Below are 20,299 nucleotides of genomic sequence, written 5' to 3' on the forward strand. Positions count from 1 at the left end.
CATCCAAACTTAGAGGCCACTCTTGCTATTTCTTTGTCCCTGTCTGGTACCTAGGAGACTTTTGCTCTCTCTACGTCACTTTAGGACTGTGAGAGACTTGGAGTCATATCAATTTAGTATGTCCAAGCGTGAACTCTTGGTTTTATCTCAAAACTGCTTTTTCTGATTCTTCCACATCTCAGTGAATGACATGACCATCAACCCAGCTTCTCAGGGAAAGATCTAAAAGTCTTCCCTAAATGTAAGTTGGTGCAACCACTGTGGAAAACAGCATGGAAGTTCCTCAGAAAACTAAAAATAGAATTACCATATGATCCAGCAATCCCACTCCTGGGCATATATCCAGACAAAACTATAATACTAAAAGATACATGCACCCCTATGTTCATAGCAGCACTATTCACAATAGCCAAGACATGGAAACAACCTAAAGGTCCATTGACAGATGAATGGATAACGAAGACGTGGTACATATATACAATGGAATATATTGTATATATGTACAATACATATATATAATTCTCAGCCATAAAAAAGAATGAAATAATGCCATTTACAGCAACATGGAAGCAACTAGAGATTATCATACTAAGTAGGTCAGAAAGAGAAAGACAAATATCATATGATATCACTTATATTTGGAATCTAAAATACAACACAAATGAACATATCTATGAAACAGAATCAGAATCATGGACATAGAGAACAGACTGGTGGTTGCCAAGGGAGAGGAGGTTGGGGGAGGGATGGAGTGGGAGGTTGGGGTTTGCAGATGTAAGCTTTTATACATAGAACAGATAAACAACAAGGTCCTACTGTATAGCACAGAGAACTATATTCAACATCCTATGATAAACCATCATGGAAAAGAATATAAAAAAGAGAATATATGTGTGAGTGTGCGTGTGTGTGCACGTGTGTGTGTATAACTGAATCACTTTGCTGTACAGCAGTAATTAACACAACATTGTAAAACAACTATACTTCAATTTAAAAGAACGATAAAAGTCTTCTTTAATCACATGCGCAAGTCTTTTTCTTCCTACTTCTCGTTATCTCCCAGTCCTCAGTTACTGCCCTGATCTGAGCATCCACTACCTCTCATCTGTTCCACTGCAATAGCTTGCTTACTGGTTCTCTTTCTTCATCTTGATTTTTCTTCAACCCATTTTCCATACAGCAGTTAAAGTGAAAATGGTTGCTCAATGCCTTCCCACTGCACTGAGATTAAAAAACCTAAGTTCTGTACCATGGCCATCTTAGTCCACATGGATTTGTCCTCTGCTGCTTCTCCAAAATTACCTTGGTCTACCCCTCATCACATCACACCCCACCCCACTATACTCTGGCCAGTTTATTTTTCTTTCAGCTATTTTCTCACATCAAGAATACTCATGACTCCCTTTTGCACAGATTATTTTCTTATCCTAAAATTCTCTTCCCTCCTTTATTCACCTGGCTGATTTTTTAATATGCTTCCCATAACTTCCCATAAAAGGCTTTCATGCTCCGGCTATTCAGATGGATCCCCTTTCCCTTACCTCCTTTACTCTCCCTCATTCTAGCCTGTTTGAACTACAAAACTATGTCCATTTTTTATCCCTATATTTCTGTAACTGTTCTCAGTACTCAGCAATAGAGGAGGCACTCAAAAGGATCTGTTGAATTAGGTACCAAATGGGCTGGGACAGAAAAAAGTTACATCCAGCATGTTAATTTTCTCTTTCAAAGCAGTATTTCAAGGACAACTTAAAGGTATCTTGAAAATTCACCCTGAAAATCCCTGAGCTTTAACTTTGTTTAATAACCCAAACCTTTGGAGTACTTCTTGAATCCCCTCTCTCTAGCTCATCACCATGGGTCTTAAATCAAGTCCTGATAATTTTATAATCCAAACATTTTGCAAAACTGGGCATTACCCTTCTCCACTTCCTGGTCTAAATCACCACCATCTCTGGTCCCAAGCTTCATAATCAACAGCTAAGCAGTAGCCTTGTCTCTGGTCTTGCCTTCCTCAAATCCAATCTCCAGCCAGCAGCCAGAGTGACTTTTCTAATCTTTTAATAGCCTCCCCCTCCCATTGTTTGGAGATAAAGGCAAAGATCCCTAACAACATTCCTACAGTCCTTTACAATCTGCTTGTCACCCACCTTCCTAACATCCTCCTTGCCAATCCCTCTCACTCATTTGCAAAAGAACCTCTCCTTGACTTCTCTGAGATTGCTGCTGCCTCCGGACCTCCCTAGAACATTATCATCTGCCATCCAGGCCAGACTTTCTCTAGTCTACTCCTACTTTTCCTTCAGTAACCAACCTAAACATTCCTCCTGAAAAGCCCTTCTGCTGCCAATACTCTGAACTAGACCAATTCCTCCTGTTACAGTTTCTAGTCACATGGAATTTTCTGTCAAAATATCCCTCATAATTTATTGTAATTATACATTGGATGTCTATTTTTTCACTTCAGACTAAAAATACACGTTTCTGAAAGGAGAGCCTAAGTCTGACTTCTTGTCCCAAATATCAGCAGTACCTGGCACAGTTTAATATAGAGCAGACCCTTGACAAATTTCTATTTAAATAACAAGCTTGGACATGAAAGTGACTCCTATCTCCAAAGTTCCAAAAAGACCACATGTGTCTGTGTCTGCATGTGTGCACACGTTTGCATGTGTCTGTGTTCTCACCATAGACAACATCAGATTATTAAAACCATAGGTAACAAATGAATGTTGAAACTCTTCCACTGCAAGAAGACCAGAGAATCCTGGAAGATGCAGATTTCCATTTCCATCTCCTAAAATGAGACAATGTGTGTTTACCTCCAGATTCTATCTGGAAATTGGGAACCCCCTCCTTTCTCCCGCTGCCCCAGGCAGTCCTTGGAGGATAATTTGAAAACTAGAGGAGAGTCTATTCTGTCTTTCTAGAAGGCTTTATACACACACAGCACCCTTGAGTCATAGATTTTCCAGAGCAGTCATGATGTCAAATAGAAAATCTCATTATCTCCCTAAGCACACTTGTAAATATCTGACGTGGCATCCTAATGGTTGGGTCAGAAAATACGGACACTGGCCCTACACAGAACTACTCTGAGGGCAAGATGTCCACCCTTAGCAACCTGCAGCATTGGGTGTCAGGAGTGGGAAAAAAGCTTCAAAGAATTGTTTGGACCATCTGTATTCCCTCCACTCTGCCTTCACTGCACCTGACACCACCTTAAGATGAGGAGAAAGATATTCTGTCATTAAAAGTCCCTGTGCCCTTTTTAAATTATATCTTCTGGAACTGCATGTACCGCCCACTAAATTAAGTGGAGCCTATATACAGCACTTGTCATTATCACTCAATACATAGCAAAGGCTCAATGAATGATGGTTTGATTAATGTGTTAACTTAGTTGAACGTGATCCCCAAAGAGTAATAGATATTTAGTAACTTCTCAGAGGTCTTAAAGCTGCTTTACCTGATAATTTAATATTCATAAGGAAGATTGAGTCTTAGTTTTACTGTACAGTTACCCCTTGAACAACATGGGTTTGAACTGCATGGGTCCACTAATACAGGGATTTTCTTCAATAATTACTACATGATCCATGGTTGGTTGCATCCGTGGATGTGGATGTGGAAAGCTGACTGTAAAGCTATACATGGATTTTTTACTTTGCAGAAGTTCAGAGCCCCTAACCACTACATTGTTCAAGAATCAACTGTAATTCACAGGTGTCTTTCAAAACTGTATTAAAATAGAAAAAAAAATGTTATTTTTATTACTTCAACTATATCATCATCTTAATTATTCTATAATCCTTTTAAGCACTGTTCATATGCATATCATATGCATATGTAAAATATTCTGACAAATGATCAAAAGGAGGCTTTTTCTACAATGGAGTTACTTCCGTTTTAAATTAATATTTATTTCCAAGGAAAGATATCTCATGCCGTATTAATTCATGAATCAAAAGCATAAATTAGACAGCGTTGATTAAATGCTAAAGAGATTGCAAATGGCAATTATCAATAGTAACTGCAACAGTAAGAATAAAACTTTCTTCCTTTGCACAAATATCTCTTTACTGGGAACACACCTGTGAATTTAACATGCCAAACACTAAATACTGTAAAGAGAAATACAACATACTACAAAATCAGAAACAGATTTTTAAATACCAAAGTCATTTACAGCTTGCTTGACTTTTCTGCTACTTTATTTTCTTTGTCTCTGTAGGAAACTGTTGAGCTAAGAAAGGAGAGATCTATGGCTAGCACTTTTTAAAAAGAGAATGTTATCACTTGAAATGAAAAAACTAACACTTAATGACCTGGCCACAGAGAGTGGCTCTTCCTGGAAACATGGCTTTCATAAGTAAATACATCTGTGAACTAGCCTGTTGTGAATTTTCCAGTGTCAAACGTATATTAGAGACCTAAACACTAAAACATGTTTCTTACAATGCAAAGTACATCAGTGCAACGAGTTACCAAATCACATAGTTGATATATTATGCTATTAAATTATTTATACATTGTATTTATAAATATACTGAATAGAGATTATCTAAGAGAGTACATGAGAAGTAAAATATAACTGCTCATACAATTTATGCAACTTTTCTTCAGGTTTAACTAATTAGAAAGTGTGTGTTTTTTTTTTTTTTTTTTTTTAGCATTTAAGTAATTACAATTATAAAGAGCTAAAGGGAATTGTGATTATACTGAGAGGCATCATTTAGAGAGCACAGTACAGAAATACTTAAATTAGAACACCAGAAAAGCTCAAAATTAATGAGTTAAGGGTTTACTTTAAGAAGTTAGAAAAGAATTCCAGAATAAATACAAAGAAATTAAAAAGAAGATAACACAGATGAGATCATTAACTCTACAGAAAATAAAGTCACAGAAGAGAGTATCAAAAAACCCAAATCTGTTTCTTTGAAAAGGAAAAGGAAATAGACAAATCTCTGATATTTTTTTTCAAGAAAGAAAAAGAGAGAATGCATATATTAAAGGATAAATAATAATAGGAAGGAAAAGTGAGAAATAAATGCAGATCCAGAAAAATTAAAAGAATGTTAGTAAAAATATGAATAATATAAACCAATATCTTCTAATAATATGAAAACATATGAAATGGGCAAATATATATATGTTTTTATTGCTTACGTACGCTGCATATATTTTCTCCTCATGTACCTCACCTGTTCATTTTCCTTATTGTGTCAATTGTGTCTTTTGGTGAGCAATGTTCTAAATTTCATGTAGCAAAATTTACCAAACCTATTTATTTCATGGTTAATGCTTCCTCTGTCTTACTATTTATTTCTTCTTGAGTCAGTTTGTGTTTTATATATATATTTATCTCATATAATTTATATAATTATATAATATTTAATATATGTATATATAAAAAACACAAAATGACTATACTTACTATTTCATAAAATAGTCATTTGTGAGATAATACATATAGTTGAATCTGCAGATGTGAAACCCGTGGGTAAGGAGTGCCAACTCTCATCATTGAACTATGCTATTTTATACATAAAAGGGACCTGAGTATCTGCAGATTTGGTTATCTGTGGGGGCCCCTGGAACCAATCCCCCATGGGTATTGAGGGATGACTGTAATAAATATTGAATAGATAATGTGTTATTTAATGAGGATTTTTAGGAGAAAAGGGTCTGTGGACACACATGGAACCACTGTATACAACATGTACAGTTGTATACAATGTTGTGTATGTTGTATAAAATGAACCATTATATACAACTGTACATTGTATACAGCTGTACATTGTGTACAACTGTACATGCTTATCCCCACAGTGAGTACGTGGCCAGGTGAGTGAGGACTGAGCCAGCCTGGGCTTTGCCAGGTGTTACTACTACTCTAGGACTTCCCAGTGGCCTAACTGTGACCTGGGAGTCTTTAAAATAGTGGATGTAACACAAGATATATCTTAAATTCTGTATAACTGACACTTTTTCTCCTTATAATCTCAGAAGAAACACAGAGTTAGCTCGTTTTATAGGGGGTGGATGTTACAGACAGGGGACCAGGGAACAGATGATGGAGGGAAAAGTTATTTCCAGCTGCTCTACTTCTAACTAATGAGGCTCTTTCTGCCAGTTCTCAGGAGAAATCCCACTTTATTGGGTTTACACATCAATGACTTTTTAAACATTTCCTTTGGATATCTTACAAAATGATGTACAATAGTGTTCACAGCTGAAGGTGGAGAAGGTTTTCCTCCCTTCATTCAACCACCCCATTCCTGACAGCGCTGGACTGATTCTCCCTCCTTCATTGGCCACTCTGGGGAGGGAATGTCTGTGTGTCCTTTAGGACTTTCCTTTCTGATACAATGGCACCTGATGGAGTGATGCTTCTCTATCTTGAAACAGTTCATAAAATTTAGTTTATGAGATGATAGCACTCTCTTTTTCCTTTTTTTCCTTTTGAATATGGAATCAACCTCCACCAAAAGAAAAATAAATGTCCTAGATCATAATCCTTTTGATACGCAATCATGGTGAAACAACATACAAAGTCCCTATAAATTACTGTGAAGAAGTGGGAAAAAAATCTTTCCCTACATAGATTATAATACATTCCCTATAAGTCAAAAGAGTTTAACCAATAAAAAGGACATATAATAGCAAGCATTATAGTACATAAGACATAATTAAACAAGGTATTGAGAGCATGAGCTAATCGATCATTGAGAAATTATTACTTTATTCAATCTTAATTTCCAATATCTATATGGAATGAACCAAAAATGTATTTTCTGTTCATCCTATTATTTATTCCTGGCCCTCATTCTATTCTCCTCTGTATCTGGTAAAGGGTGGAAGCTGACCTTGACAGCCTAATTTCATCATCTCCTGTATCAGTTGTCTTTCTGCAGGATCAGCCAATGAGGGGCACTGATGAGAGTTCGGAAAGCTTGAGCAAGGGAGAAGCCTCAGTGTTCTTTCCCTTCCTCTCTGCTTCAGGTGGCAAATTTGGCCACAACATGTCTTTTCATAACTCCAGCTTCCACCAGACAGTCCAGTCACGCTCCCAGCTACCACCAGGAAAATGGCAGTCCCCAGATCCCAGTGACCCACTTCTTCACTCTGTCCTGTCAGTCTAGAGCTTATGGCAGCTTCCTACTTTTGCTCATCCCTGGACTGACTCAGCATCCTTTATTGCTTTCTCTGCTCCTCCATCACCTATGTAACCAAGTCTTTTCACTATACTCCTCCTGTTGCAAATACTTAGAGACATTCCCATTTTTTCTGGTTGAATATCAACTAACAAACAATTCCATTTTATGAGTTTAAAGAGAATTTTTGAACATGCATTTTAAAAACCTGGAGAAGGCTTTTTATTGTTTACGATACAATGAGATGGGACTCAAACATGATGAAGCAAGAGAGGGCCTGAGCCCTGTCTTCAAGATCTTTCCTACTTCTTTCTTATGTATGTTTCCTAATGACACCTGAAGAAAGAAGAATTGTTCAATGTGCTACATTGGGACTATTTCCCCAGTTTTCCAGGAAAAACTAGACATAGTAATCAGTTTCAATTAGAACCCATGAAGAGCACATAAATGGCAAATACTTTGGATTGAACAGGAAGAAAACCAGGTCTGTGTGCTCACAGTATCACTCAATCTGAGACATATTGTCTTGGCTGAATTACGTGATCACAAGGACAGTGCTTCCCTCCTGTGCTCTAAACACAAAATAATAAGACTTCATATATGCAAGCAAAGACTGGAATGCTAAAGACATATGGACCAAATGTGTCATCCTTCCCATTGCTCAGTTCAGGCCGAGGTGAGTAGAGCACACCTGTAGGCCAAGAGAAGCCACAGTGTAGGGGGATACTGTCTAGTCATCTGTCAAATCCATTCTACAAATAGCCACTCAGTCCCCAGTGTGGGCAAAGGAAGACGCCAATCACTATTTTTTGAAGGTCAACTCAGGGCCTTTAGATAAGAAATAGAACCAAACATGCTCTTTAAAGTTGTAAAAATGAGAAAAATCTGATTATTATATCTTATTAGAAGATAATGAATACATATGCTCTATAGTAGGTCCTGTACTATACAGTAGTCCTTGTTGTTTATCTATTTTATATATGGTAGTGTGTATCAGTTAAGCCCAAACTCCCAATTTATCCCTCCTCTCCTTTGCCCTTTGATAACCATAAGTTTGTTTTCTATGTCTGTGAGTCTGTTTCTGTTTTTTAAATAAGTTTATTTGTATCATTTTTTAGATTCCACATATAAGTGATAACATATGATATTTGTCTTTCTCTGTCTGATTTACTTCACTTAGTATGATAATCTCTAGGTCTATCCGTGTTGCTGAAAATGGCATTATTTCTTTTATTCGGGCTGAGTAATATTCCAGTGTGTGTGTGTGTGTGTGTGCGTACACACACTGGATCTTCTTTATCCATTCATCTGTCAGTGGACATTTAGGTTGCTTCCATGTCTTGGCTAATGTGAATACTGCCGCTATGAATATTGGGATGCATTTATCTTTTCAAATTAAGAGTTTTCTCCAGATCTATGCCTAGGATATGATTGCTGGATCATATGATAGCTCTATTTTTAGTTTTTAAGTAACTTCCATACTGTTTTCCATAGTGGCCGCAAAAGTAGGAAATTTTAAAACAGCAGAATCTGGGCCTACAATCTAGACCCACAAGCCACAGTGTGAAAATTTATTCCAACAATTTTCGTCCATTTACATACTGAATCAACTTAATCCCATTAAGTATTTTTAAAAACAATGTTAGCCATCTGGCATATTTATGCATTAGCATTTATTACTTCTTCAGTCTTCAGCATCTGAAGAATGTTTTAAAAGTGTAGGGCTTCCCTGGTGGCAGAGTGGTTGAGAGTCTGCCTGCCGATGCAGGGGACGCGGGTTCGTGCCCCGGTCCGGGAATATCCCACATGCCACGGAGCGGCTTGGCCCATAATCCATGGCTGCTGGGCCTGCGCGTCTGGAGCCTGTGCTCCGCAACAGGGGAGGCCACAGCGGTGAGAGGCCAGCATATCACAAAAAAAAAAAGAAAAGAAAAAAGTGTCTTAATACCTGTAGCAAAGACACTGCTGGTGCCCTCCCCACATTGCCTCACCTGTGCCATTTCAGTGGCCATCAAACTCACATCCAGCTACTGGAACCTGCTTTTCTTTGTCTATGGATTTTTTCTTGACACTGGAACCTGTTTCTTACACCCTTGTGCCAGGTAAGAACAGCCAGGAAATTCATGGCCCCAGGAGCAGCCCTCAACCAATAAGCTTCCTTCTTTGGTGGCATTTATCTGAGGGATGATATGGAGAGTCCCTAGTACATAAGAACTAGTTGCCTGATGCTTTGCTTGGTAATGTGCCTTTCATTGTCTGCCTTTGCTGCCCTGAATCACTGCCCTACTCCTTTCTCAGGGTTCCCTTCACCGCCAAAACCAACTAGTATTTACACTCAAAACCTTGTCTCAGGGAATCCAAACAGACAAACCCAAATTATGTCTCAATCCTCTGGGGGCACATCAGCCAACCACAGCAAAGTGAATTAGACTCATGTATAGTTTCTAGGGGAGAAGTAAGTGAATAGATGCTTCTTCTGATAAAGCTGCAGTGATTACTGGAGAAAACAATCATTAAGGAAACACTTTACCTTTCTGTGCTCTATTTTCTCACAATTTCAGCACATCTGGCTTATCTAACCAGGGTACCTTTGGGCACAACCCCATTAAAAAAAGCCCTACTCTGGAAATCCAGATAATAGAGGGCCCAGAAACAAAGGCTATGGATATCTCACCATTGTCATTATAATCCACCATGCTCACTAACAGATCAGCTTTGCTTCTTCATTTATTAGTTTGCCATTTAAGATGCCAGTGAATTATTAAAAGATTGTATCCTTTCCCAACCAGGATGATGATAGTATTTTTGCTTCTCTGACTATAGAGAATTAAAATTAGTTGCAAATTAGTGCCAATTTAGCTTACTTTTCAGCATCTCAAGCAGTGAACTGTGAAATGGTTGTGATAAAAGTGCATTTATTCTTTCTGAGTCATGGCATCAGGTTGCTGTTTGGGGGAGGTAAATGTGTGATCTTTCCGGATACAGTTTTGCAGCTCATTTTAATAGACTTTACACAAAGGGCACTGGCTTCCAAAAACAGGAGTATGTGTGTACATCAGGACGTACTTGCATCGTCAGCATCAGCCCCTAAGTCTTTTCATTACTTATCATCTTTCCCACCTCACAAGCCATTACACAGTAGGGTAAAGAGTAGCTCTTTCCTGTGAGAGTGAGTCACCTTTTGAGTTCAGATTGCGAGTTCAGCTTAGACAAATGAAAAGAACCAAAATGTGAGCTTATTGAGGGAAACAATCTATTTCCATCTCTTTCTGGCAAAACATAAGCAAGGTCTGAATTAAGAAGGCATTATTGGGTTGAAAAAAATCGTAACAATGGTAAATTGGTGTTTTCGGTGCTTTTTGTCAGTTCTTATTGGTCAAAGAGAGAGAAACCAGATCACATCTACAAACAAATGCTGTGAATGTTTAGAACAAGTGCCATCACACTGTTAAATGATAAAAGTCAAAAAGAACATTGTCAGGAGAGGGAAATAAAGACTGCCAGGGAACTCGAAAGGTATTTGAAGCCACTCTCCATGCTCTGTTAGTGTTTTTACATACTCAGTAATATAAAGGAAGCAGGAGCTTAGAGCCCAGGGTGGAACAAGAAAACAAGCACGTTATACTAACAAGACGAAGAGGCAGAGATTCCACTGTCACAGAGAACGTCACGTTGCTTAATTTCAACTTAAAGGGTGACTTGAATGCCTGGCCTTATGGAAATTTAGTGCTTTGTTATGGTTCATCTGAACTTGTCAGTTGGCCCCAAGCTGCGATAATCAACTTTTCAATGTCAGACTCATTTACTCCTCGAAGAATCCTGAAATAGCCATTCTCTCCCCAGGACTTTCCCCAGGAATTGGCAGCAATCTGCAGAAAAAAAAAACAAAAAAACCCTGAATAATACTTGGATATTTTTTAATCCAACCTGTAAAGTTACAGGGGACTCTTATGTAGCTTTATATGCTTTTGACTTATAGATTGTGATTATTAAGAACCTACACATTTTGAAAAGAAGAACAAAACAATTTATTATTCATTAATTACATTAATATGCATATATACTCATGTTCATGATAACCAGAATTGATGAATTCTCCCAGAGTACAATAATAACATATGAGACTTTGAAATGCCACATCAGAAAATGACACACGCTGCAGTTACAGAGTGTCTATTATGTGACTGGCCCTGTGCTAAACATGGGAGGAACCATGATAAAAAATATCCTGTGTTCAGGGAGCTTATGGTCTAATGAAGGATGGTCAATGTAAGGCAAGTACTAAGGTAGATATATGCACATGGAGAAGCATCTCACTCATCTAAATGGTTCAGGGAAGTTGTCATGATGTACCACATGTGATGCATATTAAAGCCTAGGAGTAAATTAACCAGATTAAAAACATGGAGGAAGGGAGATGCAGGTAAACAGTAAAAACATAAATATCAAAGCATGAAGCAGCATGAAGCAGAGAAATGAAGCAACAAAATTGTTATCATTAGATCATAAAACAGAAGAAGGTTGGTAGTTTATGAGGCTAGAAGGGGAGGAGAGGAAATCCATACTGAGAAAATAATGGTGAAAATGATGACAAGTTGTTGAGTTACTTCCAGCAGGAGTGCAGGTGGACAAATTTATATTTTGATTACATTATTCTGTATGAACTGAAATGGATGAATTTAAAAGGGTAGGAAAAAAACCCCACAGGGATGTAAACAGCTCTTTGCAGGAAACCGTCCTCAGCAGGAAACCCCTTTTCTTGTCACTTTAGCAAAGCTATATTTTAACTAAACTTAAACCGTCCACCCCCACGCTCTGCTCATCTCTGACCCAAGCACAGTTTTCAAATCTTTTGATCACACACTACCTTGCCTAATCTGTTGGTTCTTCCCATAGATCAAAGAAGTAGAAATGAAGAATAAATAACTAACAGATGACCAGATCTCTTCCCTAGCTTCCCCTTCAGTGATCTCCAGAACAAACTGTGTGAACAAGATAGAAACTAAAGAAAGATCACAAAAGTGGACAAGCCTGCAGGCAGTAGGGGATGGCAAGGACTCTGACCCCCTATCCCAATGATTAACTGAGATTACTTCCCCTTTTCCCTTTAAAACTTTCATGGCCAAGAAGAATCTTTGGAGTTGGTTTTTGGGGGACACAAGTCTGCCTTCTCCCCAGATTTCTGACTTTCTGATTAAAAGCAATTTTCCCTTCCACCTTTCTGGACTCTCAGTTCTGTTGCATTAATCTATTTGTCTGTTTTTATGCCAGTATCATACTGTTTTGATCACTATAAATTTATAGTATAACTTGAAATCAGGAAATGTGATACTCCTTGCTTTGTTTTTCTTTCAAAGGACTGCTTTGGCTACTTGGGGTCCTTTTTGTTTCCATATAAATTTTAGGATTTTTTTTTCAATTTCTGTAAAAAATGCCATTGGAATCTTGATAGGGATTGCATTGAAGATATAGATGTTTTCAGTAGTATTGAAATTTTAACAATATCAATTCTTCCCCTTCATGAACACAGGATACCTTTTCATTTATTTGTGACATTTTTGATATCTTTCATCAATGTCTTATAGTTTTCAGAGTAGAGACCTTTCACCTCCTTGGTTAAGTTTATTCCGAAGTTTTTTCTTTTTTTTTTTTTGATGCTATTGTACATGGGATGGTTTGTTTTCTTTGTATCTTTTTCAGATAATCTGTTGCTAGTGTCTAAAAAGGCTACTGATTTTTGTATGTTAGTTTTGTTATCCTGTAATTTTACTGAATTAATTGATTTGATCTAACAACTTTTGGGTGAAGTCTTTAGGATTTTCCAAACAGGTATACCTTGGAGATTTTGCAGGTTCAGTTCCAGAACACTGCAATAAAAGGAATAGCACAATAAAGTGAGTCATATAAATTTTTTGGTTTCCTAGTGCATATAAAAGTTATGTTTACACTATACTGTAGTCTTTTAAGTGTACAATAGCATTACATCTAAAAACAAATGTGCATACTTTAATTAAGGATACTTTATTGTTAAAAAATGCTAACCATCATCTGATTATTTAGCAAGTTGAAATATTTTTGCTGGTAGAAGTTTTAAAATATTGCAAGAATTACCAAAATGTGACACAGAGACACAAAGTGAGCAAATGCTTTTGGAAAAATGGTGCCAATAGACTACTCAATATGGCCTATTGCCACAGATCTTCAATTTCTACAACAAAACAAAACAAAAAAACCAATATTTGTAAAGTGCAATAAAGTGAAGTGCAATGAAACATGGTATGCCTATATAAACTGCAAATAGAGACAGTTTTACTTCTTCCTTTCCAATTCTGATGGTTTTTATTTCTTTTTCTTGCCAGATGGCTCTGGAAAGGACTTCCAATACTATGTTGAATAGGAGTGGTGAGAATGGGCACCATTGTCTTGTATCTCATCTTAGAGGAAAAGCTTTCAACTTTTCACCATTAAGTATAATGTTATCTGTGAGGTACATTCCTTCTATACTTGTTAAGAGTTTTTATCGTTAACAAATGTAGAATTTTGTCAGATGTTTTTTCTGAATCTATTAAAATTGCTATATAATTTTTTCTTTCATTCTATTAATGTGATGTTTCACATTGATTGGTTCATGTGCATTGAACCATCCTTGCATACCAGGTATAAATCACATGTGATCATGGTGAATGATTCTTTTAATGTGCTGCTAAATCAAATTTGCTGGCAATAAAATGCTGTCTTTTTTTTTTTTTTTTTTTTTGGTACATAGGCCTCTCACTGTTGGGGCCTCTCCCGTTGTGGAGCACAGGCTCTGGACGGGCAGGCTCAGTGGCCATGGCTCATGGGCCCAGCTGCTCCGTGGCATGTGGGATCTTCCCAGACCGGGGCACGAACCCGCGTCCCCTGCATTGGCAGGCAGACTCTCAACCACTGCGCCACCAGGGAAGCCCTAAAATGCTGTCTTAATTGCTGTAGATTTATATAGTCTTGAAACCTGATAGTGTACATCCTCCAACTTTGTTCTTTACTGTGACTATCTTGGGTACTCTAGGTCTTATGCATTTCCATTTAAAGTTTAGAATCATCTTTTCAGTATAATCCTCTCTCCCCCTCCAAAAAAAAAAAATCTCTGCTGGGACATAGATTAGGATGTTACTAAATTAATAGATCAATTTGGGAAAGTTAACCTAGAGACTTCCAGGTCATCAATATGGTATAATTCTCCTTTTAGCTAGGTCTTCTTTAATTTCTCATAACACTAAAAATCTTGCACATTTTTCATTGACATATTCCCTAGGTTTTTATTTATTTATTTTTGGCTGCGTTGGGTCTTCGTTGCTGCGCACAGGCTTTTCTCTAGTTGCGTCATGTGGGGGGCTACTCTTCATTGTGGTGCACGGGCTTCTCATTGCAGTGGCTTCTCTTGTTGTGGAGCATGGGCTCTAGGCACACGGGCTTCAGTAGTTATGGCATGCAGGCTCAGTAGTTGTGGCTCGTCAGCTCTAGAGTGCAGGCTCAGTAGTTGTGGTGCACGGGCTTAGTTGCTCCACGGCATGTGGAATCCTCCCAGACCAGAGCTCGAACCCATGTCCCCTGCATTGGCAGGTGGATTCTCAAGCACCACCAGGGAAATACTTCCCTAGGTTTTTAACTAGTTACATCATTTTTTTTTTTTTGTATTAGGACTTTAATTGGGCAAAAAGGTTATTTTCTTCACAACGGTTACATTAATAAAAGGCTTTAAGCTGAAATTAGTCATTAAACCTAAGTCACTTGTATTTTCAAAAAACCAAGAAACAAATATAGACCAAAAATAATTACTTTCTCTTCAAAATATTTATAAAACTGGAAAGACTATCATACATAGAAAATTCTAATACTTCAAAGTAAAGCTGTGTTTTCCCTGGAAACTTGCTAAATTTTTCCTCAAAGATGTAGCAGGAGTGCAGTATAGCAGAAACTGGACAGAGGACAGTCGCAGTTTATGCCCCTAACTAGATATTTCCTATACTTTGTCTAAGCCATCCAATTTTTGGTACTGTGCTATGGCAGCCCTAGCAAACTGATACACTTCTGTATTCCCTAGGGTTCATTTTTGATGTTGCCTACTAAATATCCCAGTAATATTCCTTAAAAAGAATAACTCAGTATAACTCTTTAAAAAGCCAGACCATGACCTAGAGACTCTGTTCAGCTTATCTCCTCCCAGCTTATCTCCTCCTCTCTATTAAATTAAACCTTCATTTAATAGAGACAGCACTTCACTTTCCTTTCAGAAATAGTTCTGTAATTTGTTCTCAGTTTTTCAAAAATAAAAAATATATTGTTGAGGGACTTCCCTGGCAGTCCAGTGGTTAAGACTCTGCACTTCCACTTCAGGGGGCACGGGTTCGATCCCTGGTCGGGCAACTAAGATCCCATGTGCTGCACAGTGCAGCCAAAAAAAAAAAAAAATCTGGGAACTAAAAGAGCTAAGCAAAGTCCCAGAAGGCAAGAGGGAGAGGTAATATGAAAGAGAGGTTGAGAGACATAGAGGATAATATGAGAAGTACAATCACCTATTTAATAGAAAGGTCCAAAAGTAAAGGAAGGAAACATGGTATATTCAGCTATCATAACTGAGACCTTTATAGTAGTCATCAATACCGTGAATCCTCAGAATTGGAACACAAAAAGCCGCAATTCTTACACAAAATTTAACACTACAGATACTACAGCAATATAATCAGAATTATTTTGGTAATGTCAGGTCTACTCTCAGATCAGAAATTTCCTGGAGAGTAATATCTCTCTCTCCTGGAATTTTAATTTCTGTAAGTAAAGACAGCAAGGTGTTTCTCTCACTGCTATAGATATAAGTAGAAATAATTATGAACTAGATGCAATATATGTAAGAAAAGGCAATAAGTTCATTATGAATTACAGTAATTATGACCCTTAGTAAAATGACATATCCCATCCAAAGAACTTCACACAAATATAAGAGTCTAAAATATATCCTAATTTTCAGGGACTGGCAATCAAATCTGTTATTTTAGGATTCAATATGAAGTATAACATACTTTCACCAGTAAGGGTTGGATTAAACAAATTTTCTTTTTAACACTTCACTCTGATTCTCCCTTGTCGCTTCTAAAACTATGATTTTTTTTGTTTATTTATTTATATATTTATTTATTATTAGTCATCCATTTTACACACATCAGTGTATACATGTCAGTCCCAATCTCTCAATCCATCACACCCCCACCCCACCCCACACCGCTTTCCCCCCTTGGTGTCCACACGTTTGTTCTCTACATCTGTGTCTCAATTTCTGCTCTGTAAACCACTTCATCTGTACCATTTTCTACGTTCCACATATATGTGTTAATATAAGATATTTATTTTTCTCTTTCTGACTTACTTCACTCTGTATGACAGTCTCTAGATGCATCCACATCTCTACAAATGACCCAATTTTGTTCCTTTTTAAGGCAGAGTAATATTCCATTGTATATATGTACCACATCTTCTTTATCCATTCATCTGTCGATGAGCATTTAGGTTGCTTCCATGACCTGGCTATTGTAAATAGTGCTACAATGAATATTGGGGTGCATGTGTCTTTTTGAACTATGGTTTTCTCTGGGTTCTGGGTCATATGGTAATTCTATTTTTAGTTTTTTAAGGAATCTCCATACTGTTCTCCATAGTGGCTGTATCAATTTACATTCCCACCAACAGTGCAAGAGGATTCCCTTTTCTCCACACCCTCTCCAGCATTTGTTGTTTGTAGATTTTCTGATGATGCCCATTCTAACTGGTGTGAGGTGATATCTCATTGTAATTTTGATTTGCATTTCTCTAATAATTAGTGATGTTGAGAAGCTTTTCATGTGCTTCTTGGCCATCTGTATGTCTTCTTTGGAGAAATGTCTATTTAGCTCTTCTGCCCATTTTTGGATTGGTCTGTTTGTTTTTTTTAATATTGAGCTGCATGTGCTGTTTATATATTTTGGGTATTAATCCGTTGTCCATTGATTCATTTACAAATATTATCTCCCATTCTGAGGGTTGTCTTTTGGTCTTGTTTACGGTTTCCTTTACTGTGCAAAATCTTTGAAGTTTCATTAAGTCCCATTTGTTTATTTTTGGTTTTATTTCCATTACTCTAGGAGGTGGATCAAAAAATATTTTGCTGTGATTTATATCAAAGAGTATTCTTCTTATGTTTTCTGCTAAGAGTTTTACAGTGCCCGGTCTTACATCTAGGTCTCTAATCCATTTTCAGTTTATTTTTGTGTACCGTGTTAGGGAGTGTTCTAATTTCATTCTTTCACATGTAGCTGTCCAGTTTTCCCAGCACCACTTAGTGAAGAGACTGTCTTTTCTCCATTGTATGTCCTTGCCTCCTTGGTAATAGATTAGTTGACCATAGGTGCGTGGGTTTATCTCTGGATTTTCTATCCTGTTCCACTGATCTATATTTCTGTTTTTGTGCCAGTACCATATTGTCTTGATTACAGTTGCTTTGTAGTATAGTCTGAAGTCAGGGAGTCTGATTCCTCCAATTCCATTTTTATCCCTCAAGACTGCTTTGGCTATTCGGGGTCTTTTGTGTCTCCATACAAATTTTAAGAGTTTTTGTTCTAGTTCTGTAAAAAATGCCACTGGTAATTTGATGGGGATTGCATTGAATCTGTAGATTGCTTTGGGTAGTATAGTCATTTTCACGATATTGATTCTTCCAACGCAAGAGCATGGTATATCTCTCCATCTGTTTGTATCACGTTTAATTTCTTTCATCAGTGTCTTATACTTTTCTGCATACAGGTCTTTTGTCTCCCTAGGTAGGTTTATTCCTAGGTATTTTATTCTTTCTGTTGCAATAGTAAATGGGAGTGTTTCCTTAATTTCTCTTTCAGAGTTTTCATCATTAGTGTATAGGATTGCAAGAGATTTCTGTGCATTAATTTTGTATCCTGCAAATTTACCAAATACATTGATTAGCCCTAGTAGTTTTCTGGTGGTATCTTTAGGATCCTCTATGTATAGTATCATGTCATCTGCAAATAGTGACAGTTTTACTTCTTCTTTTCCAATTTGTATTCTTATTATTTCTTTTTCTTCTCTGATTGCCGTGGCTAGGACTTCCAAAACTATATTGAATAACAACGGTGAGACTGGACATTCTTGCCTTGTTCCTGATCTTAGAGGAAATGCTTTCAGTTTTTCACCATTGAGAATGATGTTTGCTGTGGGTTTGTCATATATGGCCTTTATTATGTTGAAGTAGTTTCCCTCTATGCCCACTTTCTGGAGAGTTTTTAATCATAAATCGGTGTTGAATTTTGTCAAAAGCGTTTTCTGCATCTATTGAGATGATCATATGGTTTTTATTCTTCAATTTGTTCATATGGTGTATCACATTGATTGATTTGCATATATTGAAGAATCCTTGCATCTCTGGGATAAATCTCACTTGATTATGGTGTATGATCCTTTTAATGTGTTTTTTTTTTTTTTTTTTGCGGTACGCGGGCCTCTCACTGTTGTGGCCTCTCCCGTTGCGGAGCACAGGCTCCAGACGCACAGGCTCAGCGGCCATGGCTCACGGGCCCAGCCGCTCCACGGCATGTGGGATCCTCCCAGACCGGGGCACGGACCCGCGTCCCCTGCATCAGCAGGCGGACTCTCAACCACTGAGCCACCAGGGAAGCCCTTAATGTGTTTTTGGAGTCTGTTTGCTGGTATTTTGTTGAGGATTTTTGCATCTATATTCATCATTGAATCATTGGTCTGTAATTTTGCATCATTGGTCTGTAATTATCTGCTTTTATAGTATCTTTGTCTGCTTTTGGTATCAGGGTGACGGTGGCATCATAGGATGGGCTTGGGAGTGTTTCTTCCTCTGCAATTTTTTGGAAGAGTTTGAGAAGGATGGGTGTTAGCTCTTCTTTGAATGTTTAATAGAATTCACCTGTGAAGCCATCTGGTCCTAGACTTTTATTTGTTGAAAGATTTTAATCACAGTTTCAGTTTCATTACTCGTGGTGGGTCTGTTCATATTTTCTATTTCTTCCTGGTTCAGTCTTGGAAAGTTATACCTTTCTAAGAATTTGTCAATTTCTTCCAGGTTGTCCATTTTATTGGCATAGAGTTTCTTGTAGTAGTCTCTTAGGATGCTTTGTATTTCTGCGGTGTCTATTGTAACTTCTCTTTTTCGTTTCTAATTTTATTGATTTTGGTCCTCTCCCTCTTTTTCTTGATGAGTCTGCCTAATAATGGTTTATCAATTTTGTTTATCTTCTCAAAGAACCAGCTTTTAGTTTTATTGATCTTTGCTATTGTTTTCTTTGTTTCTATTTCATTTGTTTCTGCTCTGATCTTTATGCTTTCTTTCCTTCTGCTAACTTTGGATTCTGTTTGTTCTTCTTTCTCTAGTTCATTTAGGTGTAACGTTAGATTGTTTATTTGAGATTTTTCTTGTTTCTTGAGACAGGCTTGTATAGCTATAAGCTTCCCTCTTAGAACTGTTTTGCTGCATCCCATAGGTTTTGGATTGCTGTGTTTTCATTGTCATTAGCCTCTAGGTATTTTTTGATTTCCTCTTTCATTTCTTCAGTGATCTCTTGGCTATTTAGTAATGTATTGTTTAGCCTCCATGTGTTTGAGTTTTTTACATTTTTTTCCCTGTAATTGATTCCTAATCTCATAGCATTGTTGTCAGAAAAGATGCTTGATATGATTTCAATTTTCTTCAATTTATTGAGGCTTGACTTGTGATGCAAGATGTGATCTATCCTGGAAAATGTTCTGGGTGCACTTGAGAAGAAAGTGTAACCTGCTGTTTTTGGATGGAATGTCCTATAAATATCAATTAAATCCGTCTGGTCTATTGTATCATTTAAAGCTTGTGTTTCCTTATTAATTGTCTGGATGATCTGTCCATTGGTGTAAGTTAGGTGTTAAAATCCCCCACTATTATTGTGTTTTGTCGATTTCCTCTTTTAGAGCTGTTAGCAGTTGCCTTATGTATTGAGGTCTCCTATGTTGGGTGCATATATATTTATAATTTTTATATCTTCTTCTTGGATTGATATCTAGATCATTACATAGTGTCCTTTCTTGTCTCTTGTACCATTCTTTATTTTAAAGTCTAT

At 37.3% G+C, this 20,299-nt stretch overlaps 1 protein-coding gene across 1 annotated transcript in view; it reads right to left on the reverse strand.

Annotated features, from left to right (window-relative positions):
* Window positions 1-10,390: 10,390 nt before the first annotated feature.
* The window catches only part of TINAG (tubulointerstitial nephritis antigen), a 98,772-nt gene continuing 88,863 nt past the window's right edge, over window positions 10,391-20,299 (reverse strand). The window contains exon 11 of the mRNA XM_004267771.1: window positions 10,391-11,026. Coding sequence (XP_004267819.1) covers window positions 10,892-11,026 — 135 coding nt within the window. The 3' untranslated portion in view covers window positions 10,391-10,891. The remainder of the gene's footprint in view (window positions 11,027-20,299) is intronic.

This window comes from Orcinus orca, chromosome 10, assembly GCF_937001465.1.
Source record: "Orcinus orca chromosome 10, mOrcOrc1.1, whole genome shotgun sequence".
Classification (NCBI taxonomy): Eukaryota; Metazoa; Chordata; class Mammalia; order Artiodactyla; family Delphinidae; genus Orcinus; species Orcinus orca.